Genomic DNA, 25,092 nt, shown 5'->3' on the forward strand with positions numbered 1-25,092 from the left:
GGTGACTGGCGGGTTCCTGACTTCGAGCTACAGATAAGAAATACAATGCCAATGGCCAGGGAGATGGGCCAGCGGGCCCCCGGCGAGCAGCAGAGCACCTGTCAGGAGAGAGAACTCTCAGGTGGGAGATGGGAATGCACAAGATTACTCCAGGTAAAGGGCTGGGGAGCCTCAGGAGGTGTAGAGGACTTAGGCAAGTGAGTCCACCACACGGCAACAGGCAACGGGTGCAGCCTGACCGTTCCCATCCAACCACACCAGCACCCTTCTTGAGTCACCAGAGAGGGACGGGCATTTGCCAGCTTGCTTCCAATGCCGCTGTGGACCTCACCGAAGGAGCTGGCTGGGAAGAGAAAGGGGCTCTGAAGCCCAGACAGCAGGGGTCTGTGTACACCCCTGGCTGCAGATGATGAGACCCTAAAGCTGTCCCAGACACAGCCTCGATGTCCAGTCAGACAGCTGATTCTGTGTTTCCTACAAGAGAACCTTTACCATAGGCTTCTTCAGCTAAAGAAAACCTCCATACTAAGAAACATTGGGAGGTTCAGTGCACAGGAGCAGCTGTGATTCTGAATGTTATTGAATGCCTTGAGAAGAACGCAGAACAATGGGCAGGATGACTACCCGGGCAGGGCATGATTTAAGAGCCTGAGGACACACTGGTTTTTCCTATGCCCTTTCTTAGCCTTCTAGATCTCCACGATGTGCTTATGATATATAAAAATAATCACAGTGGGCTGCAGATCCAGGTGAGGGATGGAAGGCTTCCCTGGCATGCGCAAGGCCCCCGGTTCAAATCCCCAGGCCTGAAAAAAGAATATGGGATTACCCTGATACCCATCCCCCACCTCCCTGGCCTCATAAAAGTGACTGAACTTGGCAAAGCTGGCTTTTTTTCAACTTGGACAGTCTCAAAGAAATGCAGCTGGGTCAACATCTGCCATAGCAACTGGAGTAAGGTCAGGGGACAAGCCTGCTCCCAGACACTCACAGCCTCATTAGTGTATCTCTTGCCATTTTTGTCTGTTTGCTAATGCATTTATTTGAAGCAGGGTCTCACTATACAGTGTGGACTGGGCTGGAACACAAAGCAATCCTCCTGCCTTAGCTTCCTGGATACTAGGATCAAATAGCGTGCTACCACATCCGGCTATACCTTTTTTTTTTCCTCTGACAAAGGTGCCCCAAGTTCAATGACTTGTTAAGGAATTGATCAAATGGTTCCCATTTTGAGGCATTTTTATTTTAAACAAACACTCTCTTTTTAAAGACTTTATTTCTGATTGTGTATGTGCACGGCAGAAGAGTTTGTGTGCATGTGAGTGCAGGTGCTCTTGGAGACCAGAAGGGGGCGTCAGAGCCACATGGACTTCCAGGTCATTGTGAGCCACCAACACGGGGGCTAGGAACTGAATTCGGGTCCTCAACAAGAACAGTACACCATATTGTTCCAGCCCCTAGCATTTAATTATAAGTTATTTTAAATGAACACCTTGAATATAAGTCCCTAAATAAGTTTATTTCTGTAAGTGGAACTTATGCTCCTAAGTTTCCCTTTGACTTCCTCAACTTGCAATCACTGTCCACGCTTGAAATGTTTCCTTAATGAAACACAGGGAAGGCGTAACCCTGACAAATATTGGGACTCTGTGGCAGGAAGGCCCCGAGTAGTGAGTTTTCCTCTGCTGTGCTCTTGGCCAGCACACACAGTTGCCCCTCCCCTGCCCCTGCACACAGTACCTCTTCTTCCTCTCCGGTGATCGATCTCCCCAATGTTTCCACTGCTTACCTCACAGGCACACAAACCAAACAGCCACCAAACTCCATATTGATTCCCAACTCTGTCAACACAAATGAAATCAGCCCCCCATGCCACCCCCAGCCCTATGTAGACTGCAGTTTCATTGGCCGGGGCTGCGTGGGGTGGGGTGACTGGCCCATCTCCTGAGTCACAGCTTGACTCGGCCACTTCTCTTGCCTCCCTCTAACCCTGGACCTAGGAAACCCGCTCTTTTTCCAGTGAGGCGCCCCCCCCGTGCTTATTCCCTGAAAGCAACACAGTTTTGCTGCCGCACTGGGACCCTGCATTTTCCTACTGGGATTCCCAGTGTCCCTCTAACTTTATATCTTTGTCCATGGTGTCTGTCTCCCCCAGGAGCTGTCCTTCAAGACTGCTGTGACATCAAGTGACAGATGACACTCCCTCCCAGCTTCTTAGATGTTTGCCCCCTGAGCCTCTTTTCTGCACGCCCTTCCTCACCACGCCGTGGGGCAGAGAGAACAGACTTCAGTGTGAGACAGAGAGTCAGACACAGGGAAGAGGGGTGACCGATGTCCCAAACACAAGCTATCATGCTCACAGCCCAGCAAGATGACGGTCTATGGGGGAGCCCTAAGTTCACCCTGTGCTGCCCAAGGAGGAAGAGAGCATCCGGAAAGTCTGGGCACCTCAAGACAAGGACATGGCACAGCTGCTCTTGGAGGGAAAGTGAGGTCCTCCAAGCAGCAGAGGTAAGACACATGACAGACAGAGAGAACAGAAGGCAAAAGAAGCCACAGAGCTCAGTAGGTCCTGAGAATAGCCAGCAATTCTCTCTGCCTGGAAGCACAGAATACTCAGGGGTCTGAGCATGCTGACCTGGAAAAGCCTTTAGAAGAACTTGAATTTGGAGTAACCATCAGGGATGTGATGGGTGTCCTACAAGGCTTGTGCCTTTCAAGAGCTAAGATTCATGACTGCCAGGCTAGCAGCCACCAGGGCTATCAGAGCATTAGACCATTGTTTTTGTTTTGTTTTGATTTTTGGTATTGTTGCTGCTTTGTTTTATTGGGCCAAGGTCTCGCATTGTTTGGGCTGTCCTTGAACTTATTACGTACCTAATGCTGGTCTGAAACTCCTGATCCTCCTGCCACCACCTCCCAAGTACTGCCATTCTGGGCACGTACCACCCTGCCTGTCCAGTGTCTTGTGGGTGCTTATGACACACAGCTGGGGTGCCTAGCAACTCTCAGTATGAATAGCTAGGGGAAACTCCTGCTTTATCCAGATCAGAGCCTGTGCATTTCCTGCACACACAGGCATTCCCTCCTCCTCTGTTTTTGTAAATCCAGCGTACCGCAGAGGAAAGGTATTAGCAAGGGTCCACAGAGATATTTGCACGACAATCCCAGTCCATACTCCAGATGGAGCTGTGTGGACACTCAGGCATCTCCCTCATGATTCTTCACACCTCTGCCTTTTTGTTCTGACAGCCTCTACAACGCTGTTGAATAGCACCTGTGAAAACCTCAGCTCCCACAGTTGTATTAGCACCAGAAGAGGGGAGTCTTACGGGAGCAGAAGCTGGCGTTTTCACCTTGAATTTCCTCACCCTGGGGTATCACACAACCGCGGCTGTAAGGAGGAGCTGAAGGGGCCCTTGGCTGCTACAAAACTGTGAGCTGAGAGCTCCTTGAGTTGCCTGTGGATGGGCTCTTCGGCTGCGGCCACCGGAAGCTGTGATGATGACAGCATGGAAGGTCTTCCATCACACACTGTTCCCAGTCCTGCCTCCATGCAGGGCGTTGCTTACACACAGGCAGCTACGAAGTTAGGCAATCTGGGCTCTGGAAAAAATGATCCAAGAGTCAAGGGCAAAGGGGGACTTTCAAAGGGGAGAGTGCTGCAATCCAGGGGAAATCAAAAAAGGGCGATTGTTTTGAACCAGGGAGAAACACAAAAGGATGTTCTGCCACCATCCATGATCAACATGGGATGATGTAAACCCATGCAAGGGCCTGGCCTGCTGCCCTATCTCCTGGACAGATGAAAGGCACCACTGCGCAGTCTGGAAGAAAGGTTGGGGGTGGGGAATAGCTCACCTCTACACACCCTAGCTTGGGAAGAGCCCAGGTGCTAACACAGAGTGAGAGCGACGGGCCTAGGACCAGTGTTTAGGGACCCTCGACAAAAAACCTCAGCTCCATTCTGGGCATTGACACCCCCTTCCCAGTGTATTTGAGGGGTGTGTTGAAATTAGTCTGAGCGAGCAGATACTAAGTGCCCCCCAGGCACAAGGAAAGCATACAAACATAGTATTTCATTGTCCTTCTCTTCCTGGGGCCAGGCACTCTTGATTACTCACATCTGTAATGGATGGAGGTCTAGGCAGATGACATCCTGGATAGCAAAGCCAGACCGCCAAAGCCTGCTTTCCTGTCACTCTGTTTTAACCAGTGTCCAGGGTTCTGATACACGCTTATGTTCAGAGCCAGCAGCACTCCTCTGACCCCTGCCTCCCTTAAAGCCACCCCTTTAGGGCAGGGAGGAATGGAGTTTTCAGGGATAATGGTTGCATTTGGGTGTCAGAAGGGGATGGAAACAAATTACACGTGAATCCTAGCCTATAGTGTATTCATATCTATGTGTAAACCATGAAGAGTGGAAGAAAATTCTAAAGAGTATAACGGAGACACAGTGAGAAGGTCTGTAGTAACACCACTCATGGAAAAAGCATACAAAGCTACTTTTTTCTAGTTTCAAATCCATCATAGCCTTTTCTCTCTTTAAGGTAGATATGTGAATTCAACTTCCTGGCTATTGAAACAGCAAGAACCATTTGTGTTCTCCAAGAGAATTCAGTGCATGTTATCCCCTCCAGGCAGCTAGCGTGAAGGCCAGGCTTGCTTTGTAATCCCATTAGCCATTAGTGTGATATGAATTACAGGTAACTAGCCACCGAGTACATATTGACCACTTTTAAAAAGCGGTCTTTTATTTTTCAGTTCTCTGAAACCATATCAAACCATTCTATTATAATGTTATTTAATACATTAATTGCATTTTCAGAAAAGAAACCATAGAGCCAGAAGGTTGAGAGACTGTAGAAGTCCTTATGTGGCCTGGTGTGTTAAGTCTTGTGCTTGACTGAGGACTCTGAGGTGGGTTAGGCTAGGTCATGACATCCTTATGACCTTGAACAGATTATTTGACATGCCTTTTCTTCGATTTCTCCTTTGGCAAATTAACCAATGCCTGCTACATAAGAATATATATATATACATATGCATATTGTATATGTATAAGTGTGTATTCACACACACACACACACATACACACACACACTAAAAGGTCATGTCCACCTTGAAGAAAACATAGGTAACTATGGTAGGTAGCTGGGTCACTATTTTCTCCTCTCAGACTGGACTCTGCTTTGAATGGGTCTCAGGGAAGTCATTCATGCTTTCTCCTCCCCTGTGAGAGTAAAGACCCCACCCTGGAGACCTGTGCAGGTGCGACACCTGCCCCTTCTGCCTCCATCCTCTGTGTTCCACAGGCACCCAGGCTCTACCATGCCAAGACTTACTAATACGTCTCCATGAAAAGTCCCTCCGCATGCAGATTTTAGCTGGAAGGACCAAAACACAGCTATCTCTGAAGGCCAGTTCTGGGGCCACGAGTCATACTTGTGACAAACACTTGTCATATGGTCTGACCAGTCCTTGCCTTGGACTGCTAAGCCTGTGGTGACACAGTGACTTTGTCGGAAACTCGTGCGCTGTCAGGAGCTCAAGGACGTGTCCAGAAACACATCGCTCGTTCAGTCACATTACGCAGCAGAGCCTGGGGGACAGGGAAGCCCATAGCAGCTTCACTAGACAGAGAGCTTTACTATTTAAAATTAGCATGTGCTCATTACACTACCTTTTCGGGGAAATGTGACGTAGAACCAAGTGGTGTAGCTGTCACCCCTTCTTCCCTCCCTCTTTTCCTTCCTTCCTTTCTTCCTTCCATCCCTCCCTTCCTCCCTCTTTACCTCCCTCCCTCCCTCCCTTCTTCCTTTCTTCCTCTCAGAAGAATGGTTTTACTATGTTTCTCCTACTTACTGTTCCTAAAAATAGCAGCCAAAAAGTTAAAACCCCTGGATAGAAACAGCCCAGAACATCTTTAGGCAACTTCAAAACATTATTTACATAAAGACCAAATGTGACTGTGAAGACATAAGCTATTGACCATCCAGAGGACTTACCTGTGACAGGTTGTTCTTAGACATACTCTGTCTCCCAAAGCTCTCCAGTGCAAAGCAGCTCATCTGCCCCATAATGAAGGAGAGAGGGCCAGAGAATGGGGCACACTGCTGGAGACAGATTGGGGCACTTAGCACCAAGTGAACACCCTGGAGAGGTCTGAGGCTAGCATGTGCTTTTCATCCTTTCTACGAAGTCTGTGGGGTAGTCACGGCTTCTCTGAGCTTTGTCACTAAGATGTAGAGGGTTTCTGTTGATATCTCCTCTCTCAGGAAAACAAGGTGGCTTTTCCAGCCTTGAAACCCCTATAAATGCAGACAGCCATGGGACATCGAATGGACTCAGCACCCGGCAGGGACAGAGCTGAGACTGTAGTGTACACACCCACCCTCCAGGTTTCACTTTGGGGACTGCATCTATGACAGAGAGACCAAGATCCCTCAAGACAGGCCAGGGAGCAAGATGGGAGCAGATAGGAGACTCGGTGGGGCTCATTTGCCCTGGACACAGCAAGCACAGCTGGCTAATTCTCCACAGGTGTCAGCGCTGCAGGCTGCTGGCAAGCACTGTGTTGCTTTGCTGGTGGGGCTCTGGAGGTATAGCCCTCTGGGGGTGCAAGTTTGCCATTAATGTGCTGTAAGTTTCAAAATATGTACCTGATTTTGAACCAGCAATCCTACTCTCTTGAACATGCCACAGGGAAATCAGATTAAGTTGCCTCTTAATTGTATGGAATGTTATTTTTAAGTGCCCAGCAAGATGACATGCACAGCCAGAAAAGACACAGATGGAGAAAATTGGAATACATCTAAAGAAAGGGGTACTCTGAAGTAGTATGTGTGTGAGCATGTGCATGAGCACACGGTGTTTTCGTATGTGTACACATGCAGATAAATGTGTGCACTTTCGAGAGGATCCTTATTTGTCAAATGAGAAAGCCTATAGAATAGAAGGTATAACATGCTACCACTTAAAATTAGAAATATAGTCACATATTCAAAAAGAGATTCAAGCCCAATGTGGTGTCACACGTCTTTAATATCAACATCAGGGGTTTCCAGGCCAGTCAAGGCTGCATAGTGAGACCCGTTTCAAAAAACAAACAAAACCTAAAATTAAAAGATAGCTTAAATCAAAGTAGTAATATCTAGGGTACCTGGGAGGCAGGAGGTAAATTTAAAACAGTTGGTGGGACCCAGTGGTCCACACCTATAGTCTTAGCACCTCTGGAGACCAGAGGGCAAGGCAACCCCTTGAGTTTAAGAGTTCAAGGCGAGCCTGGGAAACATACTAAAACTACCGTCTGTCTTCCGTTCTCACAGGCACTTCAGGCTCCCCCATGCCAAGATTTACTAGCGTGCTTGCCCGCTCTGAAGACCCGCTTCTTCTGTGTAAAATCCCTCTCAAGGATGTCATAAACCCTTTGGGAGCTCAGTGCTGGTGCAGGCTGGGATTGACTCGGTTGCTATCCTGGCTCCACCTGGTGTCATCATCTGGGAATCCTTAGGAACCTGATTATAAGACCCATGCTAATTAGCTTAATCAGGAATTTGGCTGGCCCAGTCTTCTGGGCTCTAGCAACTCAAATCTGAGAGCCACGAAGGGGAGGGCGAGGAGTCCTCTGCCACAGACCTGCTTGAGAGTCCAGCACTCCCAGCTTGTCTGATGCATCTTTGTTCTCTGTTGGATTAGGTGGCCTAACAGTCCTCTGTGTGGCGAGAACACTGGGGCCTTCTAAGGTAATCCTCAGCACGTGCAGGAGAAACCAGCCAGGTGAACACGCTCAGGCTGATGAGCCCACCCCCAGCTGTGCACCGCCAACCACGTGCTTGCATGCACCTGTCCAGGCCTTGGCGGGAACAGTTGCCCCGCGTTATGTCTGAGCACTCTGGTTCCAAGAGCCCAGTGCTGTAACTGAGCAAGGATACCCATTTCAGAGGGAAAACGGCATGGAGTCCGACACACAGGTAGGCTACAGAGGGGTGTCCTTAGTCCTGCAGATTCATCTTAGGCTGCCTGCCTATTATGCCCAAAGGAGTCACTATCCTATGAGAAACTGCTGTAGACCCTGGATGTGCTCCGTTAGATGGGTCATGGCACCATGGCCTGGCCTGGAGCCCCCACACCACACAGCTTAGTCAGCCTTGGACTTCTGCTTGCTAGTTATTCCTAGCTAGGGCCAGACCAGCCTTCCCAGCCTGATGCTGAAGACTCAGGAACATCCTGGCCTCTACATAATAGAAGCCCCTCTGAGTTCCTACTGATGGCTGGCTTTGTCTACAACCCAGATTTGTGTTTTTATCTCTAGGTTCCTGAGTTGAGCTCCTATCTAGCGACAAGGAGGCCAGACTGGAAGAATCCTGCCATGCACAGCACTTCTCAGGAGATGGCTACGGGCTGGAGCCCAAGGGCCCCAGGAAGGAACTTCCAGCACTACGGGTCCTTGGTACCTGAAGACTCCTCCCAGGATCCCCAGCTGTTGGGGACCTTCAGGAAAAAGAGACTTTCAACTGTTGAGGACTTAGAGAGTTCCAGGGAGCAGGTGGAGCCCCATTCAGACCATTTAGCTGCAGAGGAAGAATCATGCACGTCAGCCTCATTGAATAAGAAACAGCGTCAGAAGATAGAGACCCTGCAGGAAATGACCTGGCCAAGGAACACAGGGATGCCTGGAATTTCAGACACCACCTGGCAGAGGAGACGAGACCCAAAGAAGCGGGCAGCTGCAGTAGGTGTCCTGCCTCCCAGCCCTGTCTGTAGGGAGCCCTAAGTCCCTCTGCGCTTCCCAGCAGTGGTTGTGGGGGTGAGGGGCATTTACCTTCCATCACTCAGGTGGCCCCAAGCATGAGGTGTCCACATCTGCATATGAGGCCGCAAGGCCTTCCAGCTTCCCTGACACCCGATGCTTAGCCCTCTCGAGACAGCTTTCTGCTCAGAAAGGGATGCTGTGGATGCTGTTGCCTGTGGATACCATGACTTCCCAGCCCTGGGCTCTGCAAGCCCAGTCCAGTGCAGGCTCTGGCTGTTCCTTGTCCCAGGTCTGTAGCTCACGGGCATCCAGGCATTAGAAGCGTCTTCAGTACTGAGGGTTCGGTAGAGAAGTCGCTGACCGGATTTTCCCATTGTCACCTCACCACATAGGTTCTTCTAGAGGGCCGTCGAGGCTCTTTACTGCACGTTGACCTGTGCCTACACACAGCAGGATGCTGTCACCATCTGAGAGGGTCCCGAGTTCTCAGGGCCTGGCTGGGCTGCCCCAGGCCCTTCCCTCGCCACAGCACTGGGACAGAGATGGCCCACTCTCACAGACTCACAGAGCAAGAGCACAAGCCACACTTAACCCCTGCCTGACCCTGGGGTGCTTCTGCCTCTCCTGATGCCAGGGCCACTCTGTACCGGAGCCCTGAAGATTGGGTGAGCACCAGAAGCATCCTGGCAGGAGCAGTGACCAAAGCAGAGCAGGTGTCAGGGACAGCTGGAAGGCAGAGGCCAGCCTAGGCGGCACGACCGAGACCATCTCAGACAACAAACTCATGCTGTCTGCCTGCTTCCACTTCCTGTGCACAGACCCCAGTTCCAAACCCCCACATCTATTAACTGACCGCTGGAAGCCTGCATAGGGAAGCTCAGGGGGATTTTTCTTCCTGCCCGTTTCTCCCCTGAATCCTTCCTGAGAGTGCTAACCTCTAGGGTAGCAGAGATCAGTACAGCCAGCCGCTTCCGTGGCAGGACCTCTGCCTTCTGCCTCACCCTCTGCAGGTTTTAGACCCTTACTCTGGTAAGCTTCAGGGGCTGACCTCTCCTGAGACTGTGAAAGCCTAGGTCTGGGATCCACCCATTCTCCACACTTAGGGTAACACAATGAAGACAGGGAGGGGGAACCCTGTGGGTTTGACTGGTGTCTCTGACCTGGACGAGTGTTCAGGCCGGCTGGGCACTCCCAGCCTCCCCCCGCCCCTGCATTGTGTACGTTGGTTACCAATAGCAACGGCAGTTCTGCAGATTGCTGTCTTTCTCTACACAGATGCAGCGCCTACAGCAATGGGAGGCCCAGATGCTTCAGGAGATCGAGGAGGCCGTCCATCATGAGCTTACCATCCAAGAGGGGGTCCTTAGCACTGAGCTCCCCAACCAAACCCAGGGCACAGTCAGTGTAGATGCCCAGGACCCTGCTGCCTTGGCATGACTTGATCTACACCAGGTACTCCAGTTGACCCAGGTGTGTAACGTGGGAGCAGACCTTGTTACCCACACTTTAAGGTGGGGGGAAGGATTGCCTAGGCCTGTAGGGAGGTTGGGGGCAAGGCATCAAGGGACAGAGTTGACAGTTTGAAAGAAAATGAGATTCTTCGTGTTCCTGAAGAGGTCACTGGGCTTGATTGAACCCTGTGCCCTCTGCTCCCTGGCTTTGACCTCAGGAGCAATTGCTCTGCTCCTCTGACCCTAGTTTTCCTTATCTGAAAACGGACAAAAACTTAAAAGGTACAATACAAAGTGTATGGACCCAGCAGGTGCTGGCCCGGCTCCCTCTGCCCTGGGAAAGCCACATGTACTGGGAACCTCCTGGTTCTCTGGGCTGAATTCACTCAGGCCTTCAGTGAGAGGGGACCAGAAGGGAAATGAGCCATGGAGTTCTGAAATACTAGCCAAGAGCAAGTTGTGGTTTGACTGAAGCTCTGAGCTTGCGCATGGTGGAGAGGACAGACAGACAGAGAACAAGGTCTTCTGGGTGGGGTTAGGGCTGGTACAGAAGGAGAGAAGGGGGTTGGTGTGTGTGCCCCAAGGGTGGGAGAAACTGGGAAAGAGTACAGTTTCGGGTTTGTGTTTTAGTCGCCTCAGCAATGGATTGGATTGATTTCCCCCACTCATCTCCAGGGCAGCATGGTTAGAAAACTCTGGTTTCTAGATACCTACACAATTAACTGCAGGTGCCGCTCAAGGCTGTGCTGTGGGGGTGGGCAAGGGAAGAGACCCCCTGTGGTAGCCTGGGTAGCTGCTAAGCTTGCCCATTTTCTCCCCATGCTCTGTCTCTGCTAAGTAACCCAGCCCTAGGTGGTGGTTGTACCTCCAGGTAATGTAAGGGAGGAGACACTAGATGCTCACCTATGGAGCCTTAGCTAACACAGGACTGACCTCTAGCACTCCCAGGCTGGCCTCCTTGTGCAAACATGAGGCCACTGAAATGCAGAGGTCAGTTTTATTCTTGGGTGTGTTTGCTGTTTTCTTGCTAAAAGCAGATGTATGTTTATGTTTCCAGTGCACTTTTCTCCACGCCCTGCCTGTCCTGTCCTCAGTGTGCAGGTGAAAGGTTAGCGCTATAGATAGCGAAGTCAAAAGAAGGAAGCCCTGATAAAAGAATAGAGTCTAGGAGTATGTGGGGTCCAAGGCTACCTGTTTGGAGCCACAGGTAACAGGTTTCATTGTCCGCTTTCAGGAGCAGGCCAGCAGCTGCAGCGGTGACAGGAACTTTTCAAATTCCACGTGATGCTCTCTATAAGTTACCATTTACTTTATATTTAAACATCTGCATGTTTTACAAGCCACTCCCTATTAAAGTAATTCCCTATTTTCATTTGTATAATTATCTGGTTATAAAGGCAGTCTTGAGATTGTCAGAGTTTTATTAACTTTTCAAATAAGACAGAATACTATTTTTAAAACCTGATTAGAACTGTGTAGCATGGAGATGAATGCATCAGAGAAAAGTCCTTCCAATCTTCATTATTAAAAATAAACTCTTTCCATGAGAACTATTTCTGAAGTTTGTACTTGAATGCAAATCAATTCAAATGGGTAGCCAAGAGAATTCTATATCAACCTTGCTTTTTAAAGAGGGAGAAATTCAAACACAGAATGAGTTCAGGGAAGCAGTTTGGGGCAATGTGTTGTTGAAAGAAAGAATTGCAGGCCTCAGAAGACCGGGTGACAGACACTTTCCTCGACATTTATTTATTGTATTTTCTGGATTACTGTTTATTTGCGCAATTAGAGTATTCTTTACTCATAGACACTCAGCTGAAGTGATTAAAATGTCATTCTTGGGGCTGGCAAGATGGCTCAGTGAGGTAAGGGTGCTTGCTGCTGACAACCTGAATTTGATCCCTGGAGTCCATTCGGTAGGAGAGAACTGACTTCTACACGTTGTCCTCTGACCTAAAATACCTGCTCATGTTCTCACATACAAACAAAACAAATGTTAGGAAGTTATTTAAAACATGCCATTTGGGAGGGTACTTCACCAATCAGTCAGTGTAGCTAGTTCACACTCTGTTTGAAGCAAGATACTCATGGGCAATCCAGGCAATGCAAGGTCCCCTTTGGGTTCTGACACTTTCTGGGTGGTAAGGAGGTCTTGGCTTGTGAGAAATGGAGACCAGGAGACAGAGGCACCACTCCAAGGCTGAGTCCTGTGAAGGTGTAGCTGGTAGGCTGTTCAAATAGCAGGATGCCTAAATTAGCAATTCTCTGATAATTGATGAGTAATGATCCTTGGTGATGATGCCAACAATGATTACTTAGAGACAAGCATGGATCATTTGAGTATGCAAGACCCGTGTTTTGCAAAACAGCAGTCCTGAAACCTACAAGAAATATAGAACATTATTCTGCTTCCTGGCAGTTCCAACTTGCAATGTCCTCAGTCTCTGAGAGGGTTTTGCCCCTGTCTGATCTTTTACTGTCACACCCATTTCTCATACACTATGGTCAGGGAACTAATTTCTAGTCCTGTGACATGCCTGCCTTGGGTTTGAGCTCTTTAACAGAGAAAAACTGTATATCATATATGGTGATAACTAATTCTGAGCCATTTTGACTAGGCCATGCTCCAGTCATCTGTCTGGACTCCATAGAGATGTTGCTATGAAGGGACTTTTTACATGGGACTGTTATTTATTAAAAAAACAAAACAAAAGGGCTTAGAGTAAAGCAGTGACCTGCCACAGCTAGGTGGGTGGCCTCATGCACTCAGATGCAAGCTGCAGACTATGTCCCTCCCCAGTCTCCCTGAGGCTCCAGACACGCCAGCCCAGTCATGTGAGGCAGTTCCTTAAGCTAAGTTTTGTTTTTGCACTCCTCCTTGATACCAGAGTACACACACACACACACACACACACACACACCTCCCTCCCTCTTGCCCTAGAGAACTTTAAAACAACATACAAAGGAAAAGAACTTGAAAGAAATTCCTCAGTGACAGCGTGACTGTGGACGTGATCCCTCACCATTCTGCTGACCCATGACGGGTTAATTTTTCACTTTTGAAAGAAACCTAACCTGTGCTCAGGTGATTTTTCTTTTTGTCTTTTATCTTTTGAGAGCAGGGATACAACACAGGGCAGAGTGCTAGCCTGGCGCATACAAAGGTGACACAGACCTCACAGAGAGTAAAATGGAAAAAAAAAATCCTTAGCTAGAGGAATGTCTGAAAGACCCAAGAAGTGATATTACTGACAGGCTACCCCAGACATCAAGAAGCCTGGAGAGCCCATGTTAATCTTTAAATGTTATCACAGAAATATCTGAATTGAGAGTCACAGAAGTCTATAACTAAAATCCAGGCAGGAAGAGCGAAGGATTGGCGGTGTAAAAATGAACACGCCTTTATGTAACATTTTGAATAATAATATCCCCATCCCCATGAATGTGCATGAAGAGAGTAAGGAACGGCTTCAAAACATTTGTCTTTCAATGAGAGTGGCCAGAGTTTAGTCAAGCAATTTTTCTCTTTTATTTTTGTTAAATAAGACTCCGGAGAGTATAGTGCAAACACTCAGTAGAAAAGTTGCAGTTAAGAAATGTACATTCACATTAACATCTCAGTCCATTCACTTTTTAAATAAAAATAGGACAAATTATTTAATTACTTGTCTCAGTTTAACAATCTTGAAAAAGACTGGAAGGTGCTCTACAGAGTTGACATAAAAATAGACCCGTATTGGTTATACAAATCTATTGTGAGAGGTTGCTCAGTGATATTGAGTTATTGTGAATATAATCATTGCGTTCTCCCAGCTACGGACACATCTGGTGAGTTTATTGTGTGGGAGAAAATGCCCCCTTGTTCATGCACCCTCCATCCCACTAAGGGACTCAAAGCTTTCTTGATAAACACAGGACACAGGTGCTTACATGCCTTTTTTTTTGTCTTTTTTTTTTTAAACAAGGAAATCCAGAAGTGGGCTTTGGGCTTATACTTTAAATCAAGATGGAATTACTGCTAGGACATGGTCATAATGACATTCCCATTTGTGCAAATTGGTGAGCAATCAGTTTAAGTGAGAGGATGGTGGGAAAGGGAGCATGGGCTGATGGGAGACGGTGGATGGGAGATGCTGGAGCCACACTGGTTCCACAAAACCTGGGATCGGCTGGCAGAGGGGAGCACCATGCTCCCAACAAGCAGTAGAGGTGACTTGAGGACAAGCCCAAGCCCACCCATTCTTTTGGGCATGCTACATAATGTCAAATCCAAACTACGGTGCACACAACTAGGAACTTCATGGCATGCAATCCCATAGTGCAAATGGCTTGCATATACTGGGTTTTAACAGGGATGAAGGCAACAGAGCAGGCCCCTCCTCCCCAGGCATGTGTGCTCCTGGTGGTCAGTTGTACCCACACTGCCAGTGGTGTATGCAAGAGATGCTGGGGGCTTCCTTGGGGTCCCCCCCCAGGATGGGCGTGGTCCCCTGAGACTTGTGCTTCAGGTGCCTGGGGTCGAGTGCAGGCTGCTGGTGGGAGGTGAGACACAAATTCTGGCTGCTATCAGGCCCACTTCCCATTGTGGTGCCGTGGGGGGTGGGGCGCCACCCACAGGCAGATGGAGTGCCTGCAACTCTTCCTGCAGGCAGTCCTACAAGTTTATTAAGCCTATGAGATTGCTGGAATTGATCAGTCTCAGATAGCATCTCCATTCCATTGAAATGCTAATTCTCGGTAAGTGGCCGGAAATGTTTGGAAAGCATGTATTTGAAGTGGATGTTGCCTGGTGTCAGCAGGTCATGCTTAGAAGGCATGTGGGACTCAGTACTTGAGGGGCTGACTACTTTTTGCCATCTATCTTAGTCCCTTCCTTGCTTTCTTTCCATGCAATCCTGGGGAACTCTTCCCTAGACTTCCCTTTAATTCCTGGGAAGGCATCTTCACCACTCTGCCTGCTGGAAGCATATGATAGAAATGGTTGTAGAGCATTGTAGGTGAGGGCTGTAACTGGAGCCAGGCTGGCTGTGTGGAGGGGAAGCAAAGCGTGTGTGGTTTGGGCTCTACGGGAATGCTTCAGCGCTGTCCCTGTCTGATAGCTGGCCTTTCAGGAAAGAGTGTTCTAGGAAGATCCCACCAAACACAATGGCAGTTGGTGTCCTGAAAGTTCTAGACTATCAAGGGCACTACAAAACAGGGCTTGCTGAAGCCAGGTGTCTAATTTCTTGCTTGGTGTCTGTAACTTTAGAGGAATGTGACTGATCTGAAAGGGATCAGATGGCTTTAAGTTAACAAGAAGCCAAGGACTATACAACCAAACAGCACTTGGTCACATACTCCAAATGCAGGCGTAAGCAAGCCCTGCCCACAAGGGACTAGCCTCCACGAGGTGCCCTGCACCAAGGTAAGCATTATTGTACAGTCAATAGCATCAACAGCAGCCCAGTTCTTAGAGACTGCAGTTTGCAATCCTAACTGGAAGAGAAAACTCAGGTTTGGATAGAATAGATGAGGGAGTGAGGCGTGCTCCCTCCCTCTCTGGGTTTCAGTCTCAGGACAACATGCGTTGAGTATTATCCTGCCACTTCCTCCATAGGCTGCTCATGGATGAGGAACCCACAGAAGGCACCCAGGAATTGCAAAGCTAGATGGGAACGCTAGCAACGAACGTTTGATCTATTTACCCTCATACCAAAGGCCCTCCAGAGATGCTAACTGATGGGTTACAATGACTGACCTCCCTGTGGTTGACTGTGGACTTAGCAGGTCTAGTAACATGCTGAAGAAAACTCAGTACATTCATTAGATTTTAAACAACTTAGCATTGGCCAGGACGGGGGATGTGGCATGACTGTGCTCAATTTTCTGAATTTTAAGACATTTTTTTCCAGCCACTTATGAACCACAACCCAGGAGAGTCTCCTGAGTCTTGTTCTTCCCATTATACAGCACAGGCAATCAACACCTGACACATTAGGTAGAAGGCGTGGCCTCCTTATCGGCTCCTGTAACTTGGGGGAGAGGGAAGAGCTCATGTACCTGAGGTTGGTACCACTTTGTCGTTCCTCAAAGTTCTGATGGACACTCATCCCAGCATCTCTGCAGAGTATTCCACACGTACTCAAACCCTCACACCAACAAGACAAAAGAAATAGGAACAACAGATTGCCTCAGTGTATCTGGGCCTGAATGCTGCTATTACAGCAGTCCCTTTGTAAAAGAGCCTTAGCTCAGGGACATGTGCCCATCCTCCACTCCCCCAAAGAGGGGCATTGGCAGGCTCATGGGATGCTAAGGATCCCAAAGGATGATTGTACTCAAAGATGATTGGACTCAAAGATGATTGGACTCAAAGTTAATGTCGGTCCTTAAGTCAATCATCTTCATCCTAGGAAGAATAATTTTATGTTGTATAAGACACACACACATGTTTACACATGTGCACAGGAACACACATTGAACTAAGTGTGGCCCCGAGAGTAATACTTTATTGTTGTTTTTCAAGCTACTGAATAGATTTGGTATGTGTGGAACAAAATGGATTAAAATAGTAAGAAAACTTAAAAATCCAAATGTCTTAGTCATTACATAATGACCTGTTGATTAGATAATCTGTTTAGTGACAGAGTGTAGCACTTGAAGTTGGATCTGAAGTATTTATGAAATGGACCAGAATGACAAATCTCACACCCTATTATTGGACCTGCCTTTACTAGGAGTGAACACACAAGGAAAACTGGAGACCAGACATATTCCAGAGTGCCCTCTGAGGGTGTGCTCACCTATCTATTTTGCCTGACCCAGTGTGAGGTTGTGCTCACTGTGTGCCTGACCCTGCAGGAAGAAACAGTTGCTAGAGCCTACTGAATCCTCCTTGCCTCCAGTCCACAGAGCATCGCAGATGGGCTCCGGGCAGGACGAGAACCCTGTGCAGCTGTCAGCAGCCAGCAGCAGGACTAGACTACCCCAGATCATCTAGATGGGGCCATCAAACTCTGCAGAATTCTCCTTCCAGTCCTGTCCCCTCTCTACCTCCAGGTGGAGACCCTCCGACCAGGCCTCACACCCTCTGCCAGCCCCTAGCAAGGCTCCCGGGCTCTAGGCCTCTGAGTCCACACTGGTCCCATGTGGAGTTGCTGAGGGCCAAAGAGCCTCTATTTCTACCATATTCGTCCTGTCAGCTGTGAACATCCCAACACATTTCCTCTCTGGTGCCCAAAAGCTCAGAATGACTTGTGTGCAAGATAGTTGTCTAGGTGTCTTAGTTCCTGGATGGAGGCCTCTTTCTGACCAAAACAGAGGTTAGCTTCCCATCCCCAGGCCAGCTGAGGGAGGCTCCAATTTTTGCTGTTGAATGCTGGGTCCCATCGCATCAGCAAGCAGATCCCTGAATCTAAGCCCTCCCTATGCAACTCCTCTAACCCTCAGCCTATGGCGCCAGGAATGCAAACCAACTCCAGCATTCCCTATGAAAACCACACGCATGCGCTCACGCACACACGCACACGCACACTTTTAACCATCAACCTACCTCCAACCAATGAGGAGCTATGGAAACACTCAAAGCCAATCATAGCTTGGCAAGGCAAAGGCCTTGAAGGAGAAGGGTTTGGTTTTGTTTGGTTTGTATGTGCATGTGTGTGCACATGCACCCATTTGCATATGAGAGACACTGTAAAAACTGAAGCCACTGAAGAGCATGAGCAAGTTAGTTTCTGGGGATTCCATATAGACAGTCATTTAAGAAAGTAATACGTGAGCATGATTTCTGCAGCCTGTCATGGTGCCGGGGCATGAGCAATATATGTAGGAATGTTCTTTCCCTGCCAGTTATGATCGCTGTGAAGGGTACACACTTGCTCTGTAACGCCCCCCCACACACACAAGCTGAAGCTCTGTCAGGCTGTGAACAAGACCCCTGGGACTCCAAGAGTCCTAGAACTTACCTTGTTAAGAGTGGTGATGGCTGGGGGAATCAAATGACACCTCCCTTGATTCCACAATCCAAACTGCTCCCCTCTTACCCAGGCATTAAAGCAAGTCATTAGCACAGCCTCTGCAGGTCGCTCTTAGGACGCGTGGTGTCACAGAGCCCTTTGGATTGCACCAACATAAATGTGGACACTCTGAATGCTAGCCACATCTAGCAGCTAGCCCACAGCCTGAATCCTGTTAGTCACAGCTCCATTCGTAGCTCTTTCCTGTTATACCCTCAGGGGTTGCCCTCTCCAACACAGAGCTCTGCTCCACCAGGATGGCACTGACAAAGAGATGGCGTCTTTTTCTTTAAATGGCATTCCACAAGTGCCTTGAAATGTTACCTTTTGATGCTCACGCCACTGAAACAAACCATTACTACCCGATGCTCGCATCACTGAAGCAAGCCATTACTATCCTTGGTCACATAAAGCATCATTATTCAAGGATAGCACGGATACAGGATTGCATGGCTGCCCTAAGCTTTATTCCTTGGTGAGCAATAGCGTGGGGCCCAGGACTGGTGGCTGGCTCAGTCTGCTTAGCTATCTGGGGGTATCAATCCTGGCTCTAGGAACCAAGAAGCTAGAGCTGAACCTTCTGGGAGAGGCGGGGACCTGGAATGTCAGTCCTTTGTAGCCAACTCACATGTGTGGGTAGTTTCCGAAGTATCGACCCGCTCAGCCCAGACTTGTCTCTACAGCATAGAGTTATGGTTATTGCTTCTATGACAGAAGGGTTCCGGAAGCCCTGGTGGCTTTGGAGTCTGAGAAACAATTGGGTTGCTGGGTGTGTGGGGACATATACCCATACACCTGCAGGTATAGACGCTCTAGGAGTGGCCCATCCCAGGTTGGCACAGCCCGTGGAAGCATTCTGGGGCTGTGTTCTACAACGTCAGGCACGGGAGGCATGCTAGGGTTGAGAAGGGAACACAAAGGGGTCATTTCCCAAGGGCCACAGCATCACAAGCAGGGGCTGACATGGGTGCCAGGCTTTGCCTCATTTTTGGTACAAGTGAACAGGAAGCACCTGTAACTGGTGCACTATTTACAGAGCATCTTAAAATAAATAATTTGGAGAGAATCCTACCCAAATGGCTCTAACATTTGTACATGAATATTGTACAAGATTAAAAATAAATAAGGCAATATAATACATTTTTATCACAAATAAAAAGAAAGTCGTTTATCACCAAACCCGGTGGAACATTATGGCTGCACGTGTGGTTCCTGACCTCACAAGAAGTAGGCAGGTTTGGAATTGCTGATGATGGAGATGTCGCCCCTGAAGAAGAGACCCAGCCACGGCTCCTCTGTGGTCTGCTTCAGAACAGTTCTGCACCCAGAGAAGGCAGCGCGATTCCGTCTGGTTGCTGACCACACGGTGGGTGGCCCTGCCCGTGTGCTCTCCATTTTGCACACTCCGGGCGAGTGCAGGGCTACAGGCCTCATCTGGCTCTGCTCAGAGTCTGATCCAGGTGTCACTGGGCTCCTCCCTGATGGTTCTCGGCTCAGAGTCTGATCCAGGTGTCGCTGGGCTCCTCCCTGATGGTTCTGGTGGACTGCCTGCTGCTTACTCAGGCTAGGGCCAATTTCAGTTCCCGTGGTTGTGGGAGTGGCATCCTGGCTTGCTTCTTTGTTGGCTGGAGCTGTGCTGTCCTCGTAGGTCTCTTCAGTGGGTGACTTCACACCCAGCCACCCTTCTGTGGACTCCTGAGAGTCCATGTGTCGGCACCAACCCCACCGGCACAGTCTAGGATCCTTTCTCACCCTTCAATGGCTACCCTAAGTCCCCTTGTGAAGCTCCTTAGCTGACAGAAAAGGACACACACACACACACACACACACACACACACACACACACACACAACACACACAGGGTCCAAGGCTATCCTGTGGACATCTTTGAGAACCCCTCCTGTGTCCCTAACCTGGATAACTCAGGGAGGCAGTAGCTCTGGAGGCCCAGAAGCCACTCTGAGGAAACCCAGGCTGTACTAGAGGTTTTCTGCCATCCTTAATGACCTAGAAGGCCAGGGACAGCACTACAGAGCCAGGGCCACAATATACTCACTTGTTCTGAGTGCTCCTGTCTGAGCTGACTGCTTCAAATCTGGTTAAGACAGACAGACAGACAGGTGAGGACATCCTAGTGAAAAAGGTCCATGAGGAAAAGCCATTTGCCCCAAGGATGGGAAAACATGGGAATAGGCAGGAGGCAGGAGCCACAAAGAGTGAGAATCTGCATGTCCTAGCCTGGTTCTGGCTCATGATTTTGCCTGTCCTTGGAGGCTCCCCTCCCCCAACAGCCTGAAGCTTTCCTATAAGTGCAATCTCTGATGGAATTCTGGACCATGGGAGAAACCCGAAAGCTCTCCCTGCCCTCAGATCTACCGGAATCGGCATTGCCCAGCACTGCTACCAAAATACCAAGCCACAGGAAGAAGACCCCTGAATAGGGTGAAGCTACCTCTCTCCAGCCCCGAAGGCTGCAGTGGAATGCTGAGGTCAGTCTGGCCCTGGCTCTGGGCTCAAGCCAGAGTAGGGTAACAGAAAGACAGCAGGGGGCCATACCACGCTGCCTGAAGGCCTCAGGAAGGCAGCAGAGCAGGGTGTACAGGTCAGAGGCTGCACGTTACCATGAGCCTCAGGCGCCAGCCCACACAGAACATGCAGTCTTCACAGCTGCCCTTCCGCCACCCTAGGGCGCCTGGGATGCAGTCTACAGTCTCAGGTACTTGGAGACTCTGCATGCGGCCTCCAGCTCTCCCTCACTTGATGCTTCCTTCCTACCAACATGCGACCTGAGTCTAGACTCGGCTGACTCTCCCAGGACAGGTGCTGGCCGAACTGTAAAACTACCCAGGCCCTGGCGTGGCCCCACACTTGAACCAGAGTTGAGCTGGAGACTAGGGACCCCACATATGTGCCCTGCCAGGGAAGGCTGGGCTTTGCTCTGCCCTAGTCTAAGACAGGACCTCAGGAGGGGGGAACGCCCTTGGGGAGAAGTGAGAAGATGGGACTCAGTCATGAGCAGGCGGGCTTATGCACACCTGCCCTGGTGCAAGCTGCCTGCCTCCTTCCTGTGAGTGCTGAGTATCTCCAGAAGCCGCTATTTCCAGCCTGCTGCTTCCTAGTAGCTCTTCCAGATGCTGTCCCCACACGTGTGGGTTTCATCTCAGCGGCAGTCAAGGGGAAACGCAGGTGGGAGACCCCCTGACGTCAACACGATCACTCTTTGCCTTCACTCTGGAGCAGGGACACCATACCTAAGACTCAGGAACACACACTGCCAATCTGAAACCCCCACGCGGAGGAAAGGCTACTCAAGAGAAAGATGTCTTCCAGCAAGGAAAGTGCTCATGGGTGTAGAAGGTAATCACTCTTAGCATAAAGGAAGGCTCGATTCTCGTTACAGTGTCCCAGACACCACCGAGAAGGCAAGTCAGCACACACCTCTTCTCAGAGGGCACAGGAAGAGGAGGGCCCACTGTCACGGGAGTCAGAAACCAACAGGCAGGTGGCGTTGGAAGAGAATGCACAGGTCAAAAGGCTACAAGTGGAGTTGTAGGGCCACCCGAGGGTCCCAGAAGACCCGCCTCTGGCTGTTAGCAGAAGCCTGTTCTTGGGGAAAGTTAGCAACGCCACTCTTCATGCAGCAAGAGGTGGCCTTTCAATTCTTTCTGTACTGTCCTGTCCAAGACCTGACCAGCTCTAAGCTGTGCCCATGGTATGAACAGCTCAACTGTCGTGGCCCTGCCCAGCGGGGCCAACTTCCCAGTCTGGCACGTGAAGCTGCTACCCCGGGCTGGAGTCACCCATAAGCCAGGGCCTACCAGGGCTGGAGTCACCCATAAGCCAGGGCCTACCAGGGCTGGAGTCACCCATAAGCCAGGTTGACTTGGGGCTCACTCATGGTGGGCTCCTCTGCCATCTGAACCTCCATAGCCTTTGCTATGACCGTGGAAGATATTCCCAAGGTCCAATGCCAACGTTAGTCAGGTATGACCGGGTCACTAGGAAGAGACAGGGCTCCGCATGCCCCAAGTGGGTGGCTTGGGCACATCTCCCATTGGCCTCAGGCCACGCCTAGACGATGCTTCTTTTCCAGCCCAGCCACTTGGCAACTGCTCCTCTGGCTGATCTTGGCCCGGAGCTGTGGTGGCCTGTGTCACCCAGGAGCGCTCGTCTTTGCATGCATCTCCAGTGGCCCATGGGGTCCACTAGGCCTCCTTCCCTGCTGCTGTGGATGGCAGGCACTGGCTAGTGGGGGCTGGGGGGAGCCCGGGTCTGATCGGGGGTCCAGCTGCAGGACATAGTGGGAACCGTCGGGCCTGGCCTCCACCTCTCCCATAAGGACACATTCTCCGCTCCAGGCGAAAGGACCTGCCATGGGAACTGTTTCCATCAGTCCTGCCTTCTAGAAAGTATGTTAGCATCTCTCCCTTGCCCTTGACGCTGACTTTGCCTCTGCACACAAACTGGTATGAGCACCTCTTCAGCAACCGATGCACCTCCTCCGTCACCTGCCGGTGGAAAGAAGTCTTAGTCATGCACAACGAGGGGTTCCCCTGGAGGGCAGGGGCTCCACAGGTATCCTCGACCCTCGAGCCCACTCCCCATCCCAGCTGCCCAGCTATGGAAATACTTGGACAAAGCTACTCTGTATCTGGGTGAGTGGGGGCAGCGGAGGCTGGGGACCCAGCAGGGCTTGGGTGAGCCACTGTGGTCACTTAGCTGCCAGCCAGGGGCTATGTGGGAGTAGGCCCAGTGCTAAGGATGGAGGGGCAGAGGCAGGCTGTCTGGCTAGGGGCTCCACATAACTCAGCAAAACAGAATCTAGACTTTTACCCCACGCCTTAGTTTTTGGGGTTGGGGTACAGCTACCAAGTGGGGCTTTTAGTAGGGGTCATAAGCACACAGAGGGCAAAGATATCTGGGAGAAAATAGTCATCTTTTAGTTCCTCTTTTTATCGGGCTTCAGACCAGTGTCCTGGCTCCAAGAATCCCTGCTTCCTAAGCCAGAGAAAAGATACAGGATGAAATGTACCTGATCCCTGGCATTGCCCTAAGCCAGCAGTGGAGGCCTCTCTACCTCCTTGTCTCCTGGCTTTACCTCGCCTCCTATTTTATATTCAAACAATGAAACTGTCTCAAACTACCTTTCCACACTCATCCCCACCAAATTGAGCACTAGTATAAGAGATATCAAATATGAGCCTTTTCTATCAAATACTAGAAAACATGTGTTTAGGACAAAGAATTCAGTTTTTTGTCTCCTCCTTGTTGTCAGAGTTTTATTCAAATGTTTTAATCTTTAAATCCTATAAAACATCTGTCTACACAAAGACTGACTTGCTGTATCCAGGAATTTGATGGCCTAGAGTAGTGAACACTCTCTCCTCTACCTTTATGTCCCATGAACCAATTTTTCTTTTTTTTTTTTTTTTTTTTTTGATTTTTCGAGACAGGGTTTCTCTGTATTGTTTTGGAGGCTGTCCTGGAACTCGCTCTTGTAGACCAGGCTGGCCTCGAACTCACAGAGATCTACCTGCCTCTGCCTCCCAAGTGCTGGGATTAAAGGCGTGCGCCACCAACGCCCTCCAATCAGACTGCAAACGGGGAAAAGCCACCATCACTACCTGAGAAGACTAAAACCCAAATGCACTTCCTGTCTCTGTGTGTTTGCTCTTCTGAGTGCATAGTGCATTCTTTTGATCAGGAGTAAAGCTGCCTTGTCCAGACACTTCAGTTGGAGTGGTGGTCTCTTTCTTTGCAACCCTGACCTTACTTCTGAGGATGTCTAGAAAATGGAAGGAAGACAGAGGCCCTGGGTGTAGCGGGGAGATCTGCGGAGAAGGCCATGTGGGAAGCCATGCCTGGGGCAGAGCATCTGGGCCTCAGTCCAGCTCAGAGCGGATTCTAGTAACAGATGCAATGCTGGCCTCAAGCAACAGCCCGGCCGGATACAGGGCGGGCTCCGCAATGGTTGGTATTGTGGTCAACTGGGACCAAGCAAGGATTTCGTTTCCTTGACCAAGTTATGAGGTGGGAAGACCCGCCGTCAATGTGGGTGGCATTGTCCCATGGCAGACAGACAGAAGATGGTCCGAGGGGAAGAGCTTTGCTTTTGCTGATTACTTTTGTGTTGCCCACGTCACCAAAAGTACCCTGACTGCATCTTGCTGTGAGTCCATCTGCCCCATTGCTGCTGCTGCTGCTAATCTTTGCTGACATTAGGATGCAGCTTCTTTGACCTTCCAATGTGGAATGAAGGGTAGTAGCTCTCCAGGAACCTTCCAGATCATCAGCAGCAGACTGGGACTACTGAGAAATCCAGCCTCGTGGACTGAGCAGCTACCAGGCTCTAAGCTTCTCCAGAGTGAAGGCAGACATTATTGGACTACCAAGACCCATGCAGTATTTAAAAAATTTAATAAAACCCAAATATATATATATTCATACTATTAGTTCTGTTCCTCTAGAGAACCCTGACTAATAAATTGCTTTTATCCGGATATTTTACCACAGCAACAGGAAAAGAAACTAAGACAGAAGTCTGCATTAAAAAGTAGGCTGCTGCTGTGATAACCTGACCTTGTGGGTCTTTAGCTGTTGGAATCTTACACACAGCTGGAGTGCGGGAGAGTTTGAAACTCTGGGCTAGAAAAGTCATTTTCTGTTCCTGCTTCTGTTGGAAGCAGAGCTTAATGGGCCATTTCATTGGAACTTGGAAAACATGAATGCTGAGAGAAATGTGGACCATGGAGGCCCAGTTCATGGGGTTTCAGGGGGTATCAGGCAGTGGGGCTAACAGCCATCTGGGTGGTATTTTGGCCAACAATCTGCCTGCATTCTGCTGTGTCCTGGGAACTTGAGTGAAAAGAATGTAAAGATAATGGACCGA

The 25,092-nt window shown here is 49.6% G+C and overlaps 2 protein-coding genes across 2 annotated transcripts in view; one reads left to right on the top strand and one right to left on the bottom strand.

The window, feature by feature from the left end:
• Positions 1 to 7,837: 7,837 nt before the first annotated feature.
• On the top strand, positions 7,838 to 11,759 carry LOC121140750 (coiled-coil domain-containing protein 201-like). The gene is made up of 4 exons (XM_040746683.1): positions 7,838 to 7,973; positions 8,315 to 8,734; positions 10,031 to 10,225; positions 11,441 to 11,759. Exons 1-3 carry the CDS (start codon positions 7,956 to 7,958, stop codon positions 10,190 to 10,192), a joined length of 600 nt encoding a protein of 199 aa, XP_040602617.1. The 5' UTR covers positions 7,838 to 7,955; the 3' UTR covers positions 10,193 to 10,225; positions 11,441 to 11,759.
• Positions 11,760 to 13,711: 1,952 nt separating this feature from the next.
• The window catches only part of Adcy1 (adenylate cyclase 1), a 116,536-nt gene continuing 105,155 nt past the window's right edge, over positions 13,712 to 25,092 (bottom strand). Inside the window, exon 20 of the mRNA XM_013122702.3 lies at positions 13,712 to 22,711. Within this exon, the coding sequence (XP_012978156.2) occupies positions 22,409 to 22,711 (303 nt within the window). The 3' untranslated portion in view covers positions 13,712 to 22,408. The remainder of the gene's footprint in view (positions 22,712 to 25,092) is intronic.

Source organism: Mesocricetus auratus, unplaced genomic scaffold (genome assembly GCF_017639785.1).
Source record: "Mesocricetus auratus isolate SY011 unplaced genomic scaffold, BCM_Maur_2.0 Super-Scaffold_100006, whole genome shotgun sequence".
NCBI lineage: Eukaryota > Metazoa > Chordata > Mammalia > Rodentia > Cricetidae > Mesocricetus > Mesocricetus auratus.

Excerpts from the sequence above, each read along its gene's own strand:
- LOC121140750 (XM_040746683.1), top strand. Across the intron at positions 8,735-10,030 it reads CAAAGAAGCGGGCAGCTGCA|ATGCAGCGCCTACAGCAATG; the intron begins GTAGGTGTCCTG and ends TTCTCTACACAG.